We start from the raw sequence: 25,204 nt of genomic DNA on the forward strand, positions 1-25,204 counted from the left end.
GTGGTGGAAACTTCTTGAGACACACGGGAAACTGTTGAGCATGAAAAACTCAGCAGCATTGCAGTTCTTGACACACTTAAATTGGATAATATAATGGTGCCGGAGGTGATGGCTACCGTTATACGGGCTCCTAACCAACTGTTCAATTTTGTTTAGTTTTTTGCATTGTTTGTAACTTATTTTGTACATAAAGTTGCTGCTACCGTCTCTTTTGACTGTCAAGAGCTTCTGGGCATCAGAACAGCGATTACTCGCCTCGATCTGGACAAAGATTTTTTTTTCCAACGCGAAGGATATACTGCTTCCCTGAGACCAGGGCCACATCCCTGTCATTCGCATGAAGAAAAAACGGCGATACAGGGGGCCAAGGTCGGGTTGCCTTGTGAGGATTCGTAGGCAAGTGAGTAAATCACCACTACCATCGGTTCTATTGGCCAATGTGCATTCACTGGAAAACAAACTGGATGATCTACGGTCGAGACTATCCTACCAACAGGACATTAAAAACTGTAATATCTTAAGTTTCACTATGTTGTGGCTGAATGACGACACGGATAATATAGAGCTGGCTGGTTTTTCTGTGCATCGGCAGGACAGCGCAGCTACGTTTAGTAAGACGAGGGGCAAGGGTGTGTGTCTGTTTGTCAATAAAAGCTGGTGCGCGATGTCTAATATTAAAGAAGTCTAGAGGTATTGCTCGCCTGAGGTAGATTACCTCATGATAACCTTTAGACCACACTATCTACCAAAAGTGTTCTCATCTATATTATTCGTAGCCGTCTATTTACCACCACAAACCGATGCTGGCGCTACGACCGCACTCAACAAGCTCTATAAGGCCATAAGCAAACAAGAAAATGCTCGTCCAGAAGCGGTGCAATTAGTGGCCGGGGACTTCAATGCAGGCAAACTTAAATCCATTTTACCTCATTTCTACCAGCATGTCACGTGCAACCAGAGAGGGGAAAAAACTGTAGACCACCTTTACTCCACACAGAGAAAATCTGACCATAATTATATCCTCCTGATTCCTGCTTACAAGCAAAAACTAAAGCAGGAAGTACCAGTGACTCGCTCAATACGGAAGTGGGCAGATGCCCAGGATGCTACACTACAGACTGTTTTGCTAGCACAGACTGGAATATGTTCTGTGATTCATTCAATCGCATTGAGGAGTATACCACCTAAATCATCGCCTTCATCAATAAATGCATCGACAACATCGTCCCCATAGTGACCGTACGTACAGTACCAGTCAAAAGTTTGGACACACCAACTCATTCAAGGGTTTTTCTTTATTTTTACTATTTTCTACATTGTATAATAATAGTGAAGACATCAAAACTATGAGATAACACACATGGAATCATTTAATAACCAAAAAAGTGTTAAACAAATCTAAATATATTTTAGATTTTTCAAAGTAGCCACCCTTTTCCTTTGACAGCTTTGCACACTCTTAGCATTCTCTCAAACCAGCTTCACCTGGAATGCTTTTCCAAAAGTCTTAAAGGAGTTCCCACATATGCTGAGCACTTGTTGGCTGCTTTTCCTTCACTCTGCGGTCCAACTCATCCCAAACCATCTCAACTGGGTTGAGGTTGGGTGATTGTGGAGGCCAGGTCATCTGATGCAGCAATCCATCACTCTCCTTCTTGGTCAAATAGCCCTTACACAGTGTGTTGGGTCATTGTCCCATTGAAAAACAAATCATAGTCCCAGCAAACCAGATGAGATGGCGTATCGCTGAAGAATGCTGTGGTAACCATCCTGGTTAAGTGTGCCTGGAATTCTTAATAAATCAAAAACAGTGTCACCAGCAAAGCACCCCCATACCATCACACCACCTCCTCCATGCTTCACAGTGGGAACCACACATGCGGAGATCATCCGTTCACCTACTCTGCTTCTCACATAGACACGGCGGTTGGAACCAAAAATCACAAATTTGAACTCATCAGATCAAAGGACAGATTTCCACCGGTCTAATGTCCATTGCTTGTGCTTCTTGGCCCAAGCAAGTCTCCTCTTCTTATTGGTGTCCTTTTTAGTAGTGGTTTCTTTGCAGAAATTCAACCATGAAGGCCTGATTCACGCCGTCTCCTCTGAACAGTTGATGTTGAGATGTGTCTGTTACTTACTGGCATTTATTTGGGCTGCAATTTCTGAGGCTGGTAACTCTAATGAACTTATCCTCTGCAGTAGAGGTAACTCTGGGTCTTCCTTTCCTGTGGCGGTCCTCATGAGAGCCAGTTTCATCATAGTGCTTAATGAGTTTTGCGACTGCATTTGAAGAAACTTTCAAAGTTCTTGAAATATTCTGGATTGACTGACCTTCATGTCTTAACCTCTTGGGGCTAGGTGGGACGCTAGCGTGCCACCCGTGGTGCACTCCATCAACAGCAGGTGCATTTCAAGAGCGGCAAATTTGAATCCAAATAAATGTCAAAATTCAAATTTTTCAAAAATACAACTATTTTACACCATTTGAAAGATAAACATCTCCTTAATCTAACCACGTTTTACGATTTCAAAAAGGTTTTACGGCGAAAGCATAAATTTAGAGTATGTTAGGACAGTACATTTACAAGAGTTGTGTGTAATGTTTTGTCAAGTCAAAGACAGCTAAAATGATGCACTAACCTTTTACAATCTCCATCAGATGACACTCCTAGGACATTATGTTAGACAATGCATGCATTTTTAGTTCTATCAAGTTCATATTTATATCCAAAAACAGCGTTTTACTATGGCATTGATGTTGAGGAAATCGTTTCCCTCCAATAACCGGCAGTCAAGTCAGCGTCACAAATTAAATAATTAAAATTAGAAAACATTGGTAAATTATTATATTGTCATTTAAAGAATTATAGATTTACATCTCTTGAACTCAATCAACTTGCCAGATTTAAAAATAACCTTACTGGGAAATCACACTTTGCAATAATCTGAGCACTGCGCCCAGAAAAATACGCGTTGCGATACAGACTAGACGTCATGTTGGGGAGATCTAAAATCGAAAATACTATGTAAATAATCCATTACCTTTGATTCTCTTCATCAGATGTCACTTCCAGGTATCACAGGTCCATAACGAATGTAGTTTTGTTCAAAAAAGCTCATCATTTATGTCCAAAAATCTCCGTCTCGTTAGCACATGATGTAAGCCAGCCGGACTTCTCGTCATGAACGAGGGGAAAAAATATATTTCCGTTCGTTCAAACATGTCAAACGTTGTATAGCATAAATCATTAGGGCCTTTTTTAACCAGAACATGAATAATATTCAAGGTGGACGAATGCATACTCTTTTATAACGTATTGGAACGAGGGTACCCAACATGAACTCGCGCGCCAGGTGTCTAATGGGACATCATCGTTCCATGGCTCTTGTTCGGTCAGATCTCCCTCCAGAAGACTCAAAACACTTTGTAAAGGCTGGTGACATCTAGTGGAAGCAATAGGAAGTGCCAAAATATTCCTAAGCCCCTGTGTTTTTCAATGGGATAGGTTTAAAGTCAATACAACACATCAGGTATCCACTTCCTGTCAGAAAATGTCTCAGGGTTTTGCCTGCCAAATGAGTTCTGTTATACTCACAGACACCATTCAAACAGTTTTAGAAACTTTAGAGTGTTTTCTATCCATATATAATAAGTATATGCATATTCTAGTTACTGGGTAGGATTAGTAACCAGATTAAATCGGGTACATTTTTTTTATCCAGACGTGCAAATGCTGCCCCCTAGACCCAACAGGTTAAAGTAATGATGGACTAATTTCTCTTTGCTCATTTGAGCTGCTCTTGCCATAATATGGACTTGGTCTTTTACCAAATAAGGCTATCTTCTGTATACCACCCGTACCTTGTCACAATACAACTAATTGGCTCAAATGCATGAAGAAGGAAAGAAATTCCACAAATGAACTTTTAACAAGGCACACCTGTTAATTGAAATGCATTCCAGGGGACTACCTGATGAAGCTGATTGAGAGATTGCCAACCGTGGGCAAAGAGTGGTTATTTTGAAGAATCTCAAATGTAAAATAGAATTTAGAATTGTTTAACACTTTTTTTTTGTTGGTTACTACTTGATTCCATATGTGTTATTTCATAGTTTTGATGTCTTCACTATTATTCTACAATGTAGAAAATAGTAAAAATAAAGAAAAACCCTGCACTGAGTAGGTGTTTCCAAACGTTTGACTGGTCATGTACATATCCCAACCAGAAGCCATGGATTTCAGGCAACATCCACACTGAGCTAAAGGCTTGAGCTGCCGCTTTCAAGGAGCGGGACACTAATCCGGACGCTTATAAGAAATCCCTCTATGCCCTCAGACAAACTATCAAACAGGCAGAGTGTCAATATAGGACTAAGATTGAATCCTTCTACACCGGCTCAGACGCTTGTCAGATTTGGCAGGGCTTGTAAGCTATAATGGACTACAAAGGGAAACCCAGCTGTGAGGTGCCCAGTGCCTACCAGACGAGCGAAATGCCTTTTATGCTCACTTTGAGGCAAGCAACACTGAAGCATGCATGAGATCACCAGCTGTTCCGGACGATGGTGTGATCACACTCTTGGTAGCCGATGTGAGCACGACCTTTAAACAGGTCAACATTCACAAGGCCGCAGGACCAGACAGATTACCAGTAGTCATTATCATTGACTACAGGTCAGCATTCAACACCATAGTGCCCACAAAGCTCATCACTAAGCTAAGGTCCCTGGGACTAAACATCTCCCTCTTCAACTGTACTTCCTGACGGGCCGCCCCCAGGTGGTGAGGGTAGGTAACAACACATCTGCAATGCTGATCCTCAACACCGGGGCCCCTCAGGGGTACGTGCTTAGTCCCCTCCTGTACTCCTTGTTCACCCACGACTGCATAGCCAAGGATGACTCCAACTTCATCATTAAGTTTGCTGACGCCACAACAGTGGTAGGCCCGATCACCGACAACGATGAGCCTAAAGGGAGGTGGTCAGAGACTTGGCCATGTGGTGCCAGGACAACAACCTATCCCTCAGTGTGAGCAAGACAAAGGAGATGATAGTGGACTACAAGGAAAGGAGGGCCGACAGGCTCCCATAAAAAGACTGGGCTGAAGTCGAGTGGGTAAAGAGTTTCAAGTGCCTTGGTGTCCACATCACCAACAAACTATCATGGTCCAAACACACCAAGACAGTCGTGAAGAGGGCACGACAACACCTTTTCCCCCTCAGGAGACTGAAAAGATTTGGCATGGGTCCCCAGATCCTCAAAAAGATCTACAGCTGCACCATCGAGCTGCACCATCACCGCTTGGATTGGCTACTGCTTAGCATCCGACCGTAAGGCGCTACAGAGGGTAGTGCGTACGGCCCAATGCATCACTGGGGCCAAGCTTCCTGCTATCCAGGACTTGTATACTAGGAGGTGTCAGAGGAAGGCCAGTCACCCAAGTCGTAAACTGTTCTATTTGCTACCACATGGCAAGTGGTACCGGAGCACCAAGTCTAGGTCCAAAATGCTCCTTAACAGCTTCTACCCCCAAGACATAAGACTGCTGAACAATTAATCAAATGGCCACCCGGACTATTCACTTTACCCCACCTACATGTACAAATTACCTCGACTAACCAATACATCCGCACATTGACTCGGTACCCGCTGTATATAGTCTCGTTATTGTTATATAATCTTATTGTTACTTTTTATTTTATTTTTTGTTTATTTAGTAAATATTTTCTTAACCAACAATGCAGTTCAAGAAATAGAGTTAAGTGCTTGTAAATAAGCATTTCACGGTAAGGTCTACGCCTGTTGTATTCAGCTGTCACAGTATCTAACGAAAGTGGCGCCCCTCCTCGGTCGGGCGGCGCTCGGCGGTCGTCGTCGCCGGCCTATTAGCTGCCACCAATCATTGTTTCTGTGTCTTTTGGTTTTGTCTGTCTGTCTATCTCGCACCTGTTTTGTGTTTGTCATTAGTGGGGGGTTATTTAGTGTGTATTTTCAGTTGGGGTTCTCGTGCGGGATTGTTTATTGTCCACTCAGGACAGTTGTGATTATAAATTGTGATTGTAGATTATTATTGCCGGGCTGCGCCCCGTGCGCTTTTCGTTTCCAGTGCACTTATTTTGGGAAGGTGTTTTTCCCCTGGCAGACTTCGCCACGCGCCTGGTGCCCTACGGCTATTGCGTGTCAATAATATTATTAAAACACCGTTGCTCCGGCCCTCTGTCTCCTGCTCCTGATTCCACCTCTCCACTGGTCCTAGACAGTCGTGACATCAGCACTTGTGACAAATAACGTGATATGATTCACCTGTTCAGTCTGTCATGGGAAGAGCAGGTGTTCCTAACGTTTCTTACAGTCGGTGTATATAATCACTCATACAATGCAAGATAGACATAGTCATTGTATGAAAGACCAGATGGGACTTGATATTTGTTTGGTTCTTCTCCTTTATCTCTAAGCCAAATATCATGGGAGAGATTGTTATAAAGCAGATAGATTTACAGAGAATAAGGATCTCACAGATTTTAATGTTTTCGTACCATTTTACAGAATAATGTACGCAATGACTTCTGTCAATCCATAGAGAATAGTTACTCCAAAACCTTAAAATCTGGCCCACCAACATCAACTTACATTGCTGTCCTCATCCAAGCACTACAGAAATTCTAAGATGGGGAATGAATGCATTTTATTTATGTACGTGAAAGTCATGAGGGTAGAGAAGATGAGGACAGCTTACAGTACTTCTACTTAGTATGTTTTATTCACAAATCTCAGCTCTGCACCCTAAATCGCTAGGTAAACTTTTCTGTATTCTGCATCAATCCTAATCGGAGCCAAAATTAGTAAATACTAATTATCTTATCAAATATTACCTTACACAATATACAACACTATGCTTTAGGCACTCCAAATCTCTAAATCCATAATCTAGTAAGAATCCAGGTTGCTGTAGGATTTGTGCCTCTTAAACATTGGTTCCCAAAAGCAATGTTGAGTTGTCCTAAGGTCTACAATTTGTAAATTTGTTTTTCCTCTGTGGTATTTAGTTGTATATTTTTCTTGTAGAACTGTTCTGTTCTAGTGAAGGAGGTGTGTTTTGGCTTCGTCTCTGGCATAGGGTGCACATCAAAAGAGGTGTGACTGGATTGTGAGGTGCTATTTATAATGTCCAATGGAGGGGAGTATATTGTACAACCTACAATTCTGCTGCGTGCTGTCTTCTCCATGGTACCGATGCATTTTAGGGGCGTTGTCATTTGTTTCTTTCCCATTTGACATTTCATTTTGGAGTCTGTGGTACTACCGTACATAATAAGCTATAGAACAGGAGATTCTGTCTGTGTAATGAAGTCATGTGGATAGGATATAAATCTTTCTAATGCATCCACTACCTGACAGAAAAATATGTATTCACGACAGAATCACTGATCTTCATGAATGTGTAGGCTTCTCAGGTGATTGCCTGGGATTTGACTTCTTTACACTACACTAACCATGCTTCCATCCACAGTTTGTGAGTAATATCATGCCATGTAAAAAAAAATCACAAAATGTGATGCAAAATGGACGTTTCGGTGCAATTTTATAAATGCAGACCGATCATTCGATATGCTGTCTTTTTGTGTCTAAAATGTATGTGAGAAATGGCATATCAGTCATGCGATGATATGGTGTGTGGTCCTCACACTACGACTCGTTAGGATGGCATGCAGTTTATTAGGCTGCAGATTAAATAAGTTATGATGAACTTCACAGGGTGGTGCAAGGTGATGCGCTTGATGCTCCTTTCCAATAAATATTGAGGGTCTTATTCTGGTGACATGATGATCAATGTTTGCAACAGTTTTTCTGACAACTATCGGTTGAGTGGGAAATGCAATGGAAACGCATTGAACATTCGATTTTTATTCGATACGTGATACGTACTTTTGTGTGCTACGTCATCGTGCGCTGACTTTTACCTGCAACAAGTCAGTTTGGTGGAAACACACCACTGGTGGGAAAATTCACATTTTCTTTATGCAGATTTTTTAAATATTCGCATGAAAATCTGTCACCAATTGGATGGAAACCTATAGTGGGATTGAATCAGTTCTATTTAGTTTTTCCCAATGTAGCTTTTTTCTCCATTGTTTTTTCAGGTTTATGTTTTTTCAGGCTTTCTCTGTCAAAGTCACACTTAGATGATTATTTTTAAGTCCACAACAGTGCTTAAACCATATCAGGAGACTACTTTTGAGGTCTGGGAAAAATCAAACACATTTTGTGGTATAGTTACCTTTTAATTCAACTGTGCACCAGCCATAGACCGTTGTTTGGTTAGCAATATTTCTGTAGCGCTCATTTGATTACAGAGTTTGCAAAACAAATGTCCACTTGATTGATGCAAAAACTACTTTGTAGTTAATATTACATTGAGAAGGCTTTTGGAAACGGTAGAAACGGTAGTGGTAGAAAAACGGACACACCAGACAGTGCCTTTTGTCTCTTCAGAAAGTTGAAGGAAATTACGTATCACTGATGCATTTTGTTCATGTCATGGCAAATGAATGCATTTTCTCCTAAGTTCAATACATTTAGGTGATTTTCTACTAAGTTCAATACATTTTTGAATATTGTTGAATTCCATTTTAATGTCTGGATTCTGTGTTTCTGTCCTCGTTCTCCGTAGCGCAGATTTTACAGGTAACTGCCAAAATAATGGAAACACTTGAGTAAATGAGGGATACAAAGTACATTGAAAGCAGGTCCTTCCACACATTTGTGGTTCCTGAGTTTATGAAGGAATTAACATCCCATCATGCTTAAGGTTATATAAAAATGCTGGGCAGGCCTCTATTTTGGCCATTTATTTTGGCACCCATAGGTTGATAATGCTGCCATCCAAAGGGCACGAGTGTTTTCATGCTCATCAAACCATTCAGTGACCAATGTGAAGCATTTGTCATGGCTGTCTCAGTCACCAGATCTCAACCCAATTGAACGCTTATAGGAGATTCTGGAGCGGCGCCTGAGACAGCGTTTTCCACCACCACCATCAACAAAACAACAAATGATGGAATTTCTCGTGGAAGAATGGTGTCACATCCCTCCAATAAAGTTCCAGACACTTTATGTTGGTGTTTCCTTAATTTTGGCTGTTACCGGTCTATTTAACATGCATGCATAATTACATACATCCCTAAAAACTGCCTCTGTCCATCCATCCGTAAACAGATATTTGCGAGAATTAATACATTGAGAGAGCAAGAACAAGGTGGCATGTCATTCATGTTTCGACTTGGGGCAGACAATTGTTGGCCAGCAAGAGTGTTTACTGGTGGAAATCACGAGAGGAAAGGTTAGCTTTGGCCTCACTTCGGCCTGGCTTCTCGCTGAGCATTCCTCAGGCACTGGAAGGCCCCAATGAACAGCAGCACTCTGTTTCCCTGTGGTAAACCAACGCTACTGGAACCTCAGGTCATGGGGGCAGCACTTGTTTATATTTAAACAAGCAATAATTCCTCTTTACCACTTCCATGGAAAGGGGAAATTCTTAGGAAGAGATTATTGTAATTCGTGGGAAGATATTTTGGAAAAGCTAAAAAGGTCCAGGCGAAGAGGTTGTTAAAACACAGCGTGGCTCGGAAAAAATGTGTTTCTCTGAATGGGAGCGAAAAAGGAAAACGAACTGAAATTCCATTGTCTCCCTAAATGTCAGCGTCAGGGTGACCTATTTTTCACACGATACCTCCAGTAAGTTGGTCTTGGTTCTTCATGGGACTGAGGTCCATTGTGCCTTGACACTTATTGTGGAGAAACATAATACTATTTAAATATACAGTACCAGTCAAAAAGTTTGGACACACCTAGTTATTGCAGGGTTTTTCTTTATTTTTTTAATATTTTCTACATTGTAGAATAATAGTGAAGACATCAACTATGAAATAAAACATGGAATCATGTAGTAACCAAAAAAAAAAAAAAGTGTTAAACAAATCAAAATATATTTGAGATTCTTCAAAGTAGCCACCCTTTGCCTTAATGACAGCTTTGCACACGCTTGGCATTCTCTCAACCAGCTTCATGAGGTAGTCACCTCGAATGCATTTAAATTAACAGGTGTGCCTGGTTAAAAGTTCATTTGTGGAATATCTTTCCTCCTTAATGTGTTGGAGCCAATCAGTTGTGTTGTGACAAGGTAGGGGTGGTATACAGAAGATCGCCCTATTTGGTAAAAGACCAAGTCCATATGGCAAGAGCAGCTCAAATACGCAAAGAGAAATAACAGACATTTATTTTCCGAGCCATTATTTGACCATGCTGGTCATTTATGAACATTTGAACATTTTGGCTATGTTCTGTTATAATCTCCACCTGACACTGCCAGAAGAGGACTGGCCACCCCTCATAGCCTGGTTCCTCTCTAGGTTTCTTCCTAGGTTTTGGCCTTTTTAGGGAGTTTTTCCTAGCCACCGTGCTTCTACACCTGCATTGCTTGCTGTTTGGGGTTTTAGGCTAGGTTTCTGTACAGCACTTTGATATATCAGCTGATGTAAGAAGGGCTATATAAATACATTTGATTTGATTTGACAGTCCATTACTTTAAGACATGAAGGTCAGTCAATGCGGAATATTTCATGAACTTTGAAAGTTTCTTCAAGCGCAGTCACAAAAACCATCAAGCACTATAATGAAATTGGCTCATGAGGACCGCCACAGGAAAGGAAGACCCAGAGCTATCTCTACTGTAGAGGATAAGTTCGTTAGAGTTAACTGCACCTCAGATTGCAGCCCAAATAAATGCTTAAGTGTTGAAGTAACAGACACATCTCAACAGCAACTGTTCAGAGGAGACTGTGAATCAGGCCTTCATGGTTGAATTGCTGCAAAGAAACCACTACTAAAGGACACCAATAAGAAGAGACTTACTTGGGCCAAGAAGCACGAGCAATTTGCATTAGACTGGTGGAAATCTGAACTTTGGTCTGATGAGTCCAGATTTTAGATTTTTGGTCCAACCGGCATTGGTGGAGAACGGATGAGTAGGTGAACGGATGATCTCTGCTTGTGTGGTTCCCACCGTGAAGCATGTAGGAGGAGGTGTGATGGTGTGGGGGTGCTTTGCTGATGACACTGTCTGATTTTGTTTAGAATTCAAGACACAACCATCATGGTTACCACAGCATTCTGCAGCGATACGCCACCTAATCTGGTTTGCGCTTAGTGGGACTATCACTTGTTTTTCAACAGGCCAATGACCCGAAACACACCTCCAGGCTGTGTAAGGGCTATTTGACCAAGAAGGAGACTGATGGAGTGCTGCATCAGATGACCTGGCCTCCACAATCAGCTGACCTCAACCGAATTGAGATGGTTTGGGATGAGTTGGACCGCAGAGTGAAGGAAACGCAGCCAACAAGTGCTCAGAATATGTGGGAACTCCTTCAACACTGTTGGAAACACATTCTGCATGAAGCTGGTTGAGGGAATGCCAAGAGTGTGCAAAGCTGTCAAGAGAAAGGGTGGCTACTTTGAAGAATCTAAAATATATTTTGATTTGTTTAACACTTTTTTGGTTACTGCATGATTCCATATGTGTTATTTCATAGTTTTGTTGTCTTCACTGTTATTCTACAGTGTAGAAAACAGTAAAAATAAAGAATGACTAGGTGTGTCAACTTTTGACTGGTACATAAAAATGGTCTCCCGAGTGGTGCAGCAGTCTAAGGCACTGCATCTCAGTGCAAGAGGTGTCACTATAGTACCTGGTTCTAATCCAGGCTGTATCACATCCGGCCATGATTGGGAGTCCCGTAGGGCGGCGCACAATTGGCCCAGCGTCGTCGGGGTTTGGCCGGAGTAGGCTGTCATTGTAAATAAGAATATGTTCTTAACTGACTTGCTAGTTAAATAAAATAAATATGTGTGTGTGTATATACAGTTGAAGTCAGAAGTTTACATACACCTTAGCCAAATACATTTAAACTCAGTTTTTCACAATGCCTGACATTTAATCCTCGTAAAAATACCCTGTCTTAGGTCAGTTAGGATCACCACTTTATTTTAAGAATGTGAAATGTCAGAATAATAGTAGAGAGAATGATTGATATTTTTTCAGCTTTCATTTCTTTCATCACATTCCCTGTGGGTCAGAAGTTTACATACACTCAATTAGTATTTGGTAGCATTGCCTTTAAATTGTTTAACTTGGGTCAAGTGTTTCGGTTAGCCTTCCACAAGTTTCCCACAATAAGTTGGGTGAATTCTTTCCATTCCTCCTGACAGAGCTGGTGTAACTGAGTCAGGTTTGTAGGCCTCCTTGCTCACACACGCTTTTTCAGTTCTGCCCACAAATTTTCTATAGGATTGCGGTGAGGGCTTTATGATGGCCACTCCAATATCTTGACTTTGTTGTCCTTAATAAGCCATTTTGCCACAACTTTGGAAGTATGCTTGGGGTCATTATCCATTTGGAAGACCCATTTGCGACCAAGCTTTAACTTCCTGACTGATGTCTTGAAATGTTGCTTCAATATATCCACATAATTTGCCGTTCTCATGATGCCATCTATTTTGTGAAGTGCACCAGTCCCTACAGCAGCAAAGCACCCCCACAACATGATGCTGCCACCCCCGTGCTTCACGTTTGGGATGGTGTTCTTCAGCTTGCAAACCTCCCCCTTTTTCCTCCAACCATAACGATGGTCAATATGGCCAAATAGTTCTATTTTTGTTTAATCAAAAACAAAGCAAAAACATGTTTTTGGACATTTTCGCAATCTATTAAAAATAAATAAGTATTCAGACCCTTTACTCCGTAATTTGTTGAAGCACAGCCTCGAGTCTTCTTGGGTATGACGTTACAAGGTTGGCACACCTGTTTTTGGGGAGTTTCTCCCATTCTTCTCTTCAGATCCTCCCAAGCTCTGTCAGCTTGGATGGGGAGTGTCGCTGCATAGCTATTTTTCAGGTCTCTCCAGAGATGTTCAAGTCCAGACTCTGGCTGGGCCACTCAAGGACAGAGACCTGGGCTGAGCCTCTCCTGCATTGTCTTGGCTGTGCGCTTAGGGTTGTTGTCCTGTTGGAAGGTAAACCTGAGCACTCTGGAACAGGTTTTCATCAAGGATCTCTCTGTACTTTGCTCTGTTCATCTTTCCCTCGATCCTGACTAGTCTCCCAGTCCCTGATACTGAAAAACATCTCCACAGCATGATGCTGCCACCCATGCTTCACCGTAGGGATGGTCCCAGGTTTCCTCCAGATGTGATTCTTAGCATTCAGGCCAAAGATTTCAATCTTGGTTTCATCAGACTAGAGAATCTTGTTTCTCATGGTCTGAGAGTCCCTTAAGTGCCTTTTACTGATGTCATGTGCCTTTTACTGATGTGTGGCTTCCGTCTGGCCACTCTACCATAAAAACCTGATTGGGGGAGTGCTGTAGAGATGATTGTTCTTCTTAAAGGTTCTCCCATCTCCACAGAGGAACTCTAGAGCACTGTCAGTGACCATCGGGTTCTTGGTCACCTCACTGACCAAAGCCCTTGTCACCCATTTGCTCAGTTTGGCCGGGCGGCCATCTCTAGGAAGAGTCTTGGTGGTTCCAAACTTCTTCCATTTAAGAATGATGGGGACCTTCAATGTGTTTTTTTGGTACCCTTACCAATATCTGTGCCTCGACACAATCCTGTCTCAGAGCTCTATGGACAATTCCTTCGACCTCATGGCTTGGTTTTTGCTCTGACATGCACTGTCAACTGTGGTACCTTATATTGACAGGTGTGCCTTTCCAAATAATGTCCAATCAATTGAATTTACCACAGGTGGACTTCAATCAAGTTGTAGAAAAAGGGAAAGGTTCTGAAATACTTTCCTAATGCACTGTATAAGTGGATTTGTCCCAATACTTTTGGTCTCCTAAAATGGGGGGGCTGTGTACAAAAAGTTAGGATTTCTAAATGGTTCACCTTTTAGAAATTGTAAATAGGACAGTCTGCAATTTAACCTCATAGTCATTGTATCAGTTTAAATCCAAAGTGCTGGACTACAGGGTCAAAACAACAAAGAATGTGTCACTCTCCCAATACTTTTGGAGCTCACTGTTTGTGTTGTATTCTGTAACAATGTATATCTACTTATTTATGCAATATTTCCCAGCAGTGGAACTGATCACATTCCTCCACAATATGCAACCCTGCAAGAAAGTGACAATGGCTTGCACAATGGGATTGTGGTTCAACATTTTTTATGTTTTCCTGGATTTATACATTCCTGTCAGACATTATTCATTGCCTCCTGGTATAGTTCATGTGTGTATACATACATACATACATACATACATACATACATACATACATACATACATACATACATACATACATACATACATACATACATACACTGAGTGTACAAAACATTAAGAACACCTGCTCTTTCCATGACAGACTGACCAGGTGAAAGCTATGATCCCTTATTGATGTCACCTGTTAAATCAGGGTAGATGAAGGGGAGGAGACAGGTTAATGAAGGATTTTTTTTAGCCTTGAGACAATTGAGGCATGGATTGTGTGTGAATGGGAAAGACAAAAGATTTAAGTGCCTTTGAACAGGGTATGTTAGTAGGTGCCAGGCACACCGGTTTGTGTCAAGAACTGCAATGCTGATGGGTTTTTCATGGTCAACAGTGTCCCGTGTGTATCAAGAATGGTCCACCACCCAAAGGACGTCCACCAACTTGACAAGACTGTGGGAAGCATTGGAGCCAACATGGGCCAGCATCCCATGGAACGCTTTTGACACCTTGTCGAGTCCTTGCCCCAATGAATTGAGGCAGTTCTGAGGGCAAAGGGGGGGGGGGTACAAGTCAATATTAGGAAGGAGTTCTTAATGTTTTGTACACTGTGTCCATTCACCTCTGCACATGCCTCAGATGTCTAGTTCTGCTCTACCACTCCTCACTCTACACACACTGTCCACTCTGTCATTTCTGGCAGAAGTTGCTGTCTGAGCCCCTTGTCTGCCTGCTAAGCTATTTTCCTTATGAAAGATTGACACAGCTTGCAACCAATTTGAAACACCTTTTAGCTATGGCTGCAGAATACAATAGACACTTCTGTGCTGGGGTTTTATACCTCTTCAGATTAATTCTTACCCGATGAAGTTGTGGCTAAGATGAAATACTTAGTATCAGGCACCACAATAAAAAAAAGTTAGAATGTGAACATGTTAACTGCAGTTATTAGGCAAAATGTTTGCAGGGTTGCTATGCAAGGAGATGTCATAGTTTAGCTATGTCAAAGTGAGGCGAGTTGATGACTTGCATATTTTTATAGCCGTGCAAATAATTGTCTAAATACAGGTAGTCTGACTCAGTTCCATCACATTTATATTGGTTGTTTTGTCTGTCTTTGCTTTTTATTACAAATACAATTGTGTTGTGTGGTGGTGCTGTTAGTTACAAGTACAAGGAAACAGATGGATAGTGCTGGTCATTCAATTACAAACACTATCACTCAAAAGGTCTTCAGACTTTCACTTTTGGGTCGATGTGGGCATTGTTCCACCGATGACAATTTTCACCACATTTATATTGGGAAATAACCCTCTGCGCTTCCATATCTACCATCCCATAATAGATGATCGCTTCTGCTACAACTGAACACTTGGGGTAAAACTAAGACTACCGAACGACCATACTCTTGATACTACAGTTGAACAATTTCAGAGAATTCATGCTAGTCCAAAGTTATGATGGCCCTTTTTAAGTGCTTTGTTCCCCAATGCCTTTTAGTCAGGGCTCTCATCTTCTTCACAAAGCTTCACATTTCATCTGTCTCTTAAGGAGTGCTTGGCTGCCGCTTCTGAGGCCGTGCCTACAGAGTGCCGTTAATTGGAGGAGTGTAGCACCGTCGGCATTCACAAGCTGTTAATGGTTCCCATTCTACACTGGTATCCACTGCCAAGACCAGGCAAGTGTAACAGGATTCACATTGCGTGCTTCTACTATGAAGCAAAAATCTCCACTATTCTCATAGAAAAGCAATGGCAAGATGTTTTGCCTTAGTTGATCTCCCGAGACAATTCTTTCATGCTCTTGATGTTCTTTTTTGGTATTTATGGTAAATATTGTCTTATTAATCGAACCGCATGACCAGTGCATTTGGATGAATATTCCTGTCACATTTGACTTTGCCCACTTGCCTAAGAATTGCCATTCACAGTAAATCTCCATGTTTTTTTATTCAATGTGAAGTTGTTCATACAAGGCACCACAGACATCAACAGATCACTAAACCACTTGGCGTAAACACATTTGCATAAACGACATTTTCTGACCTCTGCCTCGGCCATGTTGCTAAACTCTAGCCTTCCTCTGTAATCTTATCATGCAGTGGCAGCACCAAAGGGAGCCAAATTTCGAGGGAGTGCTGACTGTAATTTCAGATTGTATTACATGGTATTACGTTGTCAGTGAATCAGAACAGACGTTCCCGTATCACTTCCATTATTCAATGTGACATTATCAATCCTGTGGTGAGTCCTTTTCCCTGATTCATTCTGTATCTCTTTAGTCTGTCTGAGCTGAAAACAGTTTTTTACCCCCCCATCAAATCAAATCCCTGTTTCTCCTCTAGTATGACTTCGCTCAAGATTTCTTGATTGTTTGTCATGTAGGCATTAGACATTTCACATAGGATTTTTGTCAAAGCTTTTGATAGGCCTACACTGTGATAATATAGGGAGTTGGATTCCACTAGTAATCAATGTACTAAATAAACATTTTAGTGCTGATTTTTAGTGTCCATATTAGCAGTGCTTGCTTGCTGGTGTCACAGTGATGCATTCAACTTGTCAGTCACACAGGATTGGGTCTGTATTGCCACATAAAGATACCAGCAAGCTGACATGTCAGACAGAATGAGCAGAGATGGTGCACTACTTTTCAACAGAGCAATGGACCTTAGTCAAAAGTAGTGCACCTATATAGAGAATTGGGTGTAATTTGGGACTCAGCCAGAGTATCACAGACCAGAAAGGTATCTGGAGGATTAGTCTCATGTAGGGATACCATTACCCCAGGTATCAATCTACTGCACCGTTCTGTGTCTTAGGTAGAGATATCAGTCAGAGAAAAAAAATGCTGCCCCCAATTGGAACTGATGAGTCTTAACTTGAACCTTGTTGCTACTGTAGTTATTTCGGGATGAAAATATAGCTGAGAGAAGTGGAATCTATGGAGATGCCAAAACGAATGGAGCTTTGATGTTCGGTTTTGTAATGCACTGTAGCACAATCACTCATTATGTAGAGCTTATGTTACTTTGTATGGGGGTTTTGCTTGTAATAACTGTAACTCAGTTTAAACCTCTGATTCAGTGCAGTTATTTTTGTATGGGGCTCTCTAAAAGTAGACATTAAATTATGCTTAATTCAGTTTAGACCGTGAGCCTGAAGTCTATGAAACTTTTTCCTCATCTTCCTTTATGCCGGTTTTCTTGTGTGTCGAAGCCAGAGGTAACTCCATCTCTGCAGAGCGCAGATGCGTTGTCTGAGGCCGTGGCTGGCCTCGGTACCGTGGAGGAGGTCATGAAGTACCTGGAGCCTGAGAGATGGCAGCTTGACATGGAAGACTTATACAAGCCCACGTGGCACATCCTGGGAAAGTCATTCCTCCACAACAAGAAATCCAGAGGTACAGCGACTGCCACTTCTCAAACGGCTAACAACTGGGGTTCTAGTGATAGCAATTGCAGTGAAAGAAAGATCTGTCATGTTGAGATGGAGGGAAAAACAGATGTACAGCTGCAGTTGAGCATAAAACTGTCTGTGAAAGGTTAATTTGTAATTATATCTTGGCAATTTAACCTCAGTTTAGACCCTTTTTTGTAATTTAATAAAAGGTATCTAATCATTTTAGGTTGACGTGGTGAGCTTAATCTAATCTATTTCTTGAACAGGAGTGGATCTCAACCTGTTGAGAGAAGAGGTGAGACTGTACAGCTGCACGCCGCGCAACTTCTCCATCTCCCTGCGCGAGGAGCTGAAGAGGACGGACGCCATCTTCTGGCCTAGCTGCCTCCTGGTGAAGCGCTGTGGGGGCAACTGTGCCTGCTGCTCGCATCGCTGCTCCGACTGCCAGTGTGCGCCTACCCGGGTCGTCAAGAAGTACCATGAGGTAAAAGTGTGGCAACTTTCCCAATTTTCTGAGATTTTAATATCCCTGGAATCAGAAGGGAATAAACTGGAAATCCAGGAATCTTCCAACCAGGATTTCTGGAAAACCTGGGAATTATGTGAAAGTTATTAGAAGTTAACTTTGCAACTCTAGACAAGGGTCATAATTCGCTACTTATACTCGAAGTTAATTATTTTTCAGAAAGATCAGCATAATAAATGCAAGCTAATTTATGTGGATATTCAAAAATCCACATAAAGAAAATATAGGTGTTTTCACCAAACAGACTTGTTGCGGATAAAAATCAGTGGGTGATGACGTAGTGCACACAGTACTTTTTCACTTAAGTTTTCATGTACCGAATACAAATATAGAGTTCAATTTGTTTCCATCGCATTTTCAACTCTACAGATAGTTTTGTCACAAAAACAGTTGCGTTAAATTGCAAATGTGCCTACTCTGGTCTTGGCACATGCGCTCGAGCCAACAGCTTGCAAGATACTATGCGGGTTGGCTAGTCTACATTGAGATTATTATGGATAAGAGAGAGAGATTTTTTTTATATTTGTCAGATTGCCGTCAAGCATCAATCATGTCACCAGAATAATACTCTCGATATTTATTGGAAAGGAGCATCAAGATCATGTGCACTTTCAGCACCCTGTAAAGTTCATCATAAAGTATTTCATCTGTAGCCTAATAAACTGCTTGGTTTCCTGAGTCATAGTGGGAGGACCACACACCATAACACGTGACTCCAAGTTTACTTCAATATGATGGTCATATATCACTTTTTGCTCATAAAGGAATTTCCTCCACCATTTCTCACATAATACATCTTACAGACACAAAAAGATTCCACCATGTCAAAAGAACAAATTATCTGTCGGCATTTATAAAATTGTACCGAAACTACCTGTTTCCATCACAGCTGCTGTCATTTTTTTTTTTTTATATGGTAAGAATTTACTCCCATAAAAACTGTGGATGAAAACGTGGTTAGTGGTGTAAAACAAATTTATCATAAAGATATTTCTGCTATGTATTTTAGCTAATTTAACCATTTGATGTGTAAATGTGTTTGAAGTTGTTTTGGTGCAGGGCCTGTTCCAAACTCCCAATCCGAGCTCTGGCTTGCCGCTCTCTGTAGGTTCTCCTGCTGAAGCACCGAAGCGGGGGCCGAGGCCTGCAGAAGTCCATGACCGATGTGCCCTTGGAACACCATGAGGAGTGCGACTGTGTTTGCAAAGACGACTGGGACTGATCTCAAGCCTGTGTACCGGTGCCACCAGCATCCCAGGAGACACTTGAAACTGCACGCGTCTTCCAGCATCTCCCAGGCAAACCCTAACCATCTCCATTGAGAGTGAGGAGCGAATGAGATTGCTTTGCTTGACCTTTCTCATCTTGCTAATTGGACGAGAATAAAAACTGACTGGAACTACTTCATTTGTGGATGGATCTTGCCGCCGTGGAGGACCTGTAGCTGGCTGAGTGCATTGAAGAGACAGGAAATGGATAGACTGCACTGGAATGCTGGACCTATCTTATTCATTCTTCACTCTCTGAAGGCTCTCTCTCCCTTTGCTTCTCAGAGATCGGAACTGGTGCTAAGGGACATCTTTGGCAGCGTCGGTTTAGTGTAATTTTTTTGTGCCTTTTTTTGTGCCAAAACCTTTAAGGGGTCTTGTTGAAATTCAACACACGTGGCCAGAGAGTATCTTGGAAAATGGGCTCCTTCTTCAAGTACTTTTCTGTACATAAGTGAGCTTCCTTCAGGCCAATCCCTATGGTACTTTATTATTCCTATAAAAGAGGAAAATAATGTTCCTTTTTATCAGTGATTCCCCACTCCCCCCTGTTTTCTCATCTATTAGATCTTTGGAGTGACATAATAGTAATGTTGACTGTCTTACTGATGCAAACTATATTTGTAAATATTTCATTTTCATGGTTTTTCTGTACTGTTGTATTTTTCTACCAAAGATACTTGTATTCATTGAGGAGATAAAGTTGCACACTTAAACCAAGTGGGTGCTGTTTTGTTGCGTTTCAACGTACATACCGTCGTAGCAAAGGTGTAAAATCTGCTTGCTTTATAACTTCATATAACCCCAACTAGTGCGTGGAACAGTATGGATACTCAATATTTTTTGGTTCAATGAAGGGAAGTTGTCCAGAATGCTTTTTTGTATGCTGAAATGGTAGTTTCTCTGTCATTTGTACAGTTGTTGAGTGTTCATCTTCAATATTTTCATTTCTATGTCCACGCCATGCCAAATATGGGTGTGTTCTCTTCTCTGCATACCAAAGTTATTTAACATGACCTTTTATGATCTATTTTGTTGTATGTATCTGTCAGTAGAAATAAATCAGTCAATGTGTTTCTGGAGATAGGTACTTGTATTTTGACATAGTCCCCTGCAATATAAGGACTTTCATTTGGTGTCAAGATAAAGCATTGTGTCCGTTTCTCATTGTTATTGTAATGGTATAAATTAGTATTATTAGGGAATATTGACTGAGGAAATTACATTTTAGTGGCATATCAAAGTCATCTAACAGAATAGGATTATGGTCATAGATCCTTCTACGTACATGCCTACGCTCTTAGAAAAAAAGGTTCCAAAAGGATTCTTCAGCTGTCCCTATAGGAGAACGCTTTTTGGTTCCAAGTAAAACCCTTTTGAGTTCCATGTAGAACCCTATGTGGAAATGGTTCTACATGGAACCCAAAATGGTTTTACTTGGAACCAAAAGGTTTTTTTCAAAGGGTCTCCTATTAGGACAGCCAAAGAACCCTTTTAGGTTCTAGATGGCACCTTTTTAAGTAGGCCTGTTGTGACACCTTATACACTTCATGGACAAAGTGTCATAGGATGTAAAACAGTGAAATTGCTTTTCTGACTGCATTTCATCAAGAGTGGGTTCTGTCAATGTGAAAAACCCACCACTGTCAGATATCAGTGTAAATAGCTGTTTTATGCACCAGTAATCTAGGAACTCTACTCATGTCTCTCAATTAATGAGGTTGGAAAAATAATCAAACAATTACATTCACAGTTGTTGTTTAATCAAGGAATGGCTAAGGTAATGGCTGATTTGGATTTCCATTGTGCGTATTTTATTGCTACTCTATAACAAAACAATTAGATATAACTTCTCCCTGCATTCATTAAATAAATAGAAAAGGCAAGACCATTAAAAAGAATTACTGCATAAATGAGAGGAATGGAAAAACTATAAGAACCGTAACCAACTGATTGATGACAGAGACACATTTAGCTGAGCAGCCCTCAACTAAATCAGAACATCACAGGCAGGAGGGATTGTTTTTGTTTTAATAAACAATTGACTACTTTGTCATCATTTCTAAAGTCGATAGAGCCTACACTTTCTAGCACCGTTTTGAATTTATAACGCAGTAGGGGTAATAAGGGAGGGAGTGGTTTGTGACACGAGTAGCCGCTCACCGATTCTGTCAGCTCATACCTCCAACACTGCCAAAGCATCTGCTATGCGGCTGTCAGCCAATGCTGGTTAACACTGGTTAGCACTCGATCTGATTGAATCCAGGCCTTACTGTTGAAATATAACAAGTAGTGCAGTTCATCACTAGCGTAGCACACACCCCCGCAGCCCCACAAGCTTTTTCTCTCTGCCTCATGGCAAAATGTGTAGAATAGCATTAGATTTGCTACAAAACTGCAAATGCTTCTCTGCCTCATGGCAACAAAATATAATTGAAATGTAATTATATTTATAATCTTTTTTTAGGAGGTCAGGTTCACCGATAGCATATGAACATCAGAAGCCAGGATTAATTACATTTTTTATTACAGGAAATTAGCTTCAAACTGCAAAATGTTCTCTCAGGCTCATGGCAAAATGTTTAGAATTACAGGAAAATTGGCTCTAAACAGCAACGTTTTCTCTCAACCTCATGGCAAAATGTATGAAATAGCATGAGATTAGCTTGAAAATGGCACATTTTTCGCTGTACCCTATGGCAATTTTATATATTTTTTAATCAAATAGTATAAACTGCGATACACCACTGCAGTTAATTTCATCTATTTTATAGACATCAGGTTCACTGAAAAATTATGTTTATATGTTTTCGAATTATTCATCAAATATCTGCGCAGATAGGACAATCTGGAATGGGTTGTGCTTACAGGCAGAGCGAGATGATCTCCCTGATGTTAGGACATGCTGAAGATAATTGTTTGTGTGTGTGTGTGTGTGTGTGCGTGCGTGCATACTGTAGAGGTATGTATTGTATGAATGCGTGCATGTGTGTGTTGGTATTTACTGTGTGAATGCACGCTGTCCCACATGCACGATGAATAAATCCATGACTCCTCTGTGAAGATTGGAGACTGTAACATGTAGTCTGGGATGGGCCATCTCTGCAACGTCAGCAACCAACCTGCTCTACCCATCGTACAGTGCCAAAGGCTTGGAGGCCAGGTTGTCTGCATGGCATATTACATTAATGTCTTTCCAAAAACACGTAAGGAATGGTTTGATTTGTATACTTCATTATATACTTCAAATCCATCGATGACCGAAACCATTCCAAACATTACACAAACCCTAAATGCCTTTGAACAGTCTATCTGGTTTCTATGGGTCACCACACCCTGGAGGGCCTGTATCACCACATATCAAAATACTGTGCAACGTTGTTCCATCCAACCCTTTTGGGCCATGAGGTCAACCAGGGGGAGGTTCGCATTTGTCCGTCTCAGATAGCTGTCCCAGCCAATTATTCTGATCTAATGTACGTCCGCTGTGACGCCAGATGCTACTGCATAAACCCGCCGAGTCCCACTGTGGTTTATAATATTAAACAGACTCCCTCCCTCGGCCCCGGACAGACTTTCTTTCTTTTTTTGCAGGAGGAGGAAACCTCCCTTTGCTGGCAAAACACACGAAACAGCACGGTCAGTTGTGTGTGGTATTCAAATGCCCCTTTTCTCATAGTCTTCTTTTGTAACAAAACATGTTCCACAACCACTACTTGGCCTCAACTTTAGGGACAAAATTTACCAATGAAAAAATCTAGTTTTAAAGAAATCGTAAACTTGAATGAACCCAAGTGTGCAGACCCCACTCTCTACCCAAGCACATGAACCATCCTCACACGTGTTCCATGGTACTGGTAGCATTCAGAGTTCTTAGTTTAACACACCTTGAATACTATACATTGCAGTTTGAAAAGACTCGTACAAAATAAGCCCCATCTGTTGGAGTCTTTTGTTCCCATGGGCTCCCCAAGACACAGATCCCGGAACAGTTTCAGACGGCACTCACATCACAACAGCTTTCCACCATGGTCCATATTCATGAAGAATGTCAGAGTAGGAGTGCTGATCCCACTGGTCCATATAATCTTATTAAATAAGATATATAAGGCAAAGCAGATCCTAGATCAGCACTCTTCTGAGCCACTTTAATACAGCCTATATGGTCTGTCTAGCAGCAAAACTGTTCTGAGTATCTATCTCCAGACTACATGTCCAATGTCTAATTAGGTCTGTGAATGGATGGAGAAGCCAAATTGGCAACTGATAATAGGCCTGCCTAGAGCTGCGGTTTCTAGCAAGTGGCTGCCTTGCTGGGAAATGCAATGTCCCGCTGACATTAAATAGGTATTAATCTCTGGCTTTCTCTCAAATAGATTTTCTCAACTCCTGCTTCCTCTCTCCTCCATCCTTTCTCGCGTCCTTTTGAAAAGGTCAAAGGTAATCGAGAAGAGGCAGCGGGGAGAGTGAACGTGGATGAAAATGCACTTGTATTAAAATAAAAAGCTCCTTCTCCACTCGCACGTCATCAGGCATATTACGTTTACAGGAGTGCATCCCCAAAAAAGTGATTTTAAAAGATAAATAGCATATCGTTTAAATGTGTGTGCATGCTTTTCACCTCTGACAATACAACAGCTGATTCAATGGGGGTGTGGCAGATATCAGAACTCTTCTGTGGTAGGATACACTTGTGCTTCCTTGCCAAAAGGAGGCTATCGAGGAATTGACACACTCCTCGACCATTTATCGGTTTCTGGGTCACGGAGGAGAGAGGAAGGAGGACAGACTTTTGCCCAAACGAGAAAAGGCCATGGACCAGGAAACGTTTTGTCAGCACAGAGGTAAGTATAGGTTAAAATGTTTGACAGATGTCACCCTTAATACTCCTCTCCTCAGATGTTAAACCAACTGGTCTCCCCCTCCACCCTCACATAAATGACCGGTCTTTGTATCTCCTCCAGAGTTAGCAAGAGCAAGTACAAAATCAAACACACAAAATACCAAAACACAACACTTTATTGACGTTCTCTTTGTTTTGTTATCTCTCTGTTTATTTCTCTGTCCAGGCTTTATAGATTTTCCATTTTAATCAAATCAAAGTGTATTTGTCACGTGCGCTGAATACAACAGGTGTAGACCTTACAGTGACATGCGTACATACAGACTCTAACCAATAGTGCAAAAAAGGTATTAGGTGAATAATAGGTAAGTAAAGAAATAAAAACAACAGTAAAAAGACAGTAGCGAGGCTATAATAGTAGCAAGGCTACATACAGACACCGGTTAGTCAGGCTGATTGAGTTAGTACGTAGATATGGTTAAAGTGACTATGCATATATGATGAACAGAGAGGAGCAGTAGCGTAATTTACCAGCGTCACCTGGTAAATCACCTGATTTGTTCATGCTTTTTTGATCCCGTTGTTCTCAAGAAACTAAACAAAAGCCAGTTCGCCAACCAAGAACATTGGACAGTGCAAGAATGAAGCTGGACTTGATATAGGGACACAAGCACAATACATTGGTAGTGTATGGCTACCTAGCCCCTGACCTAATGCATTGTGACACGGCTCAATCAAATGGCCACCCGGACTATTTACATTGACCCCTCCCTACAATTTGTTTTTACACTGCTGTTACTCACTGTTTATTACCTATGCATAGTCACTTTACCCCAACCTACATGTACAAACTACCTCGAGTAACCGGCACCGGTACCCCCTGTATATAG

The 25,204-nt window shown here is 41.4% G+C and overlaps 1 protein-coding gene across 1 annotated transcript in view; it reads left to right on the plus strand.

Moving 5' to 3' along the window:
* pdgfc (platelet derived growth factor c) overlaps positions 1–20,545 on the plus strand; it is a 154,294-nt gene extending 133,749 nt beyond the window's left edge. The window contains exons 4-6 of the mRNA XM_014211934.3: positions 17,495–17,678; positions 17,944–18,161; positions 19,312–20,545. Of these exons, the coding sequence (XP_014067409.2) occupies positions 17,495–17,678; positions 17,944–18,161; positions 19,312–19,425 (516 nt within the window). The 3' untranslated portion in view covers positions 19,426–20,545. The remainder of the gene's footprint in view (positions 1–17,494; positions 17,679–17,943; positions 18,162–19,311) is intronic.
* The last annotated feature ends 4,659 nt before the right edge of the window (positions 20,546–25,204 follow it).

Source organism: Salmo salar, chromosome 09 (genome assembly GCF_965601325.2).
Source record: "Salmo salar chromosome 09, fSalSal1, whole genome shotgun sequence".
Taxonomy (NCBI): Eukaryota; Metazoa; Chordata; class Actinopteri; order Salmoniformes; family Salmonidae; genus Salmo; species Salmo salar.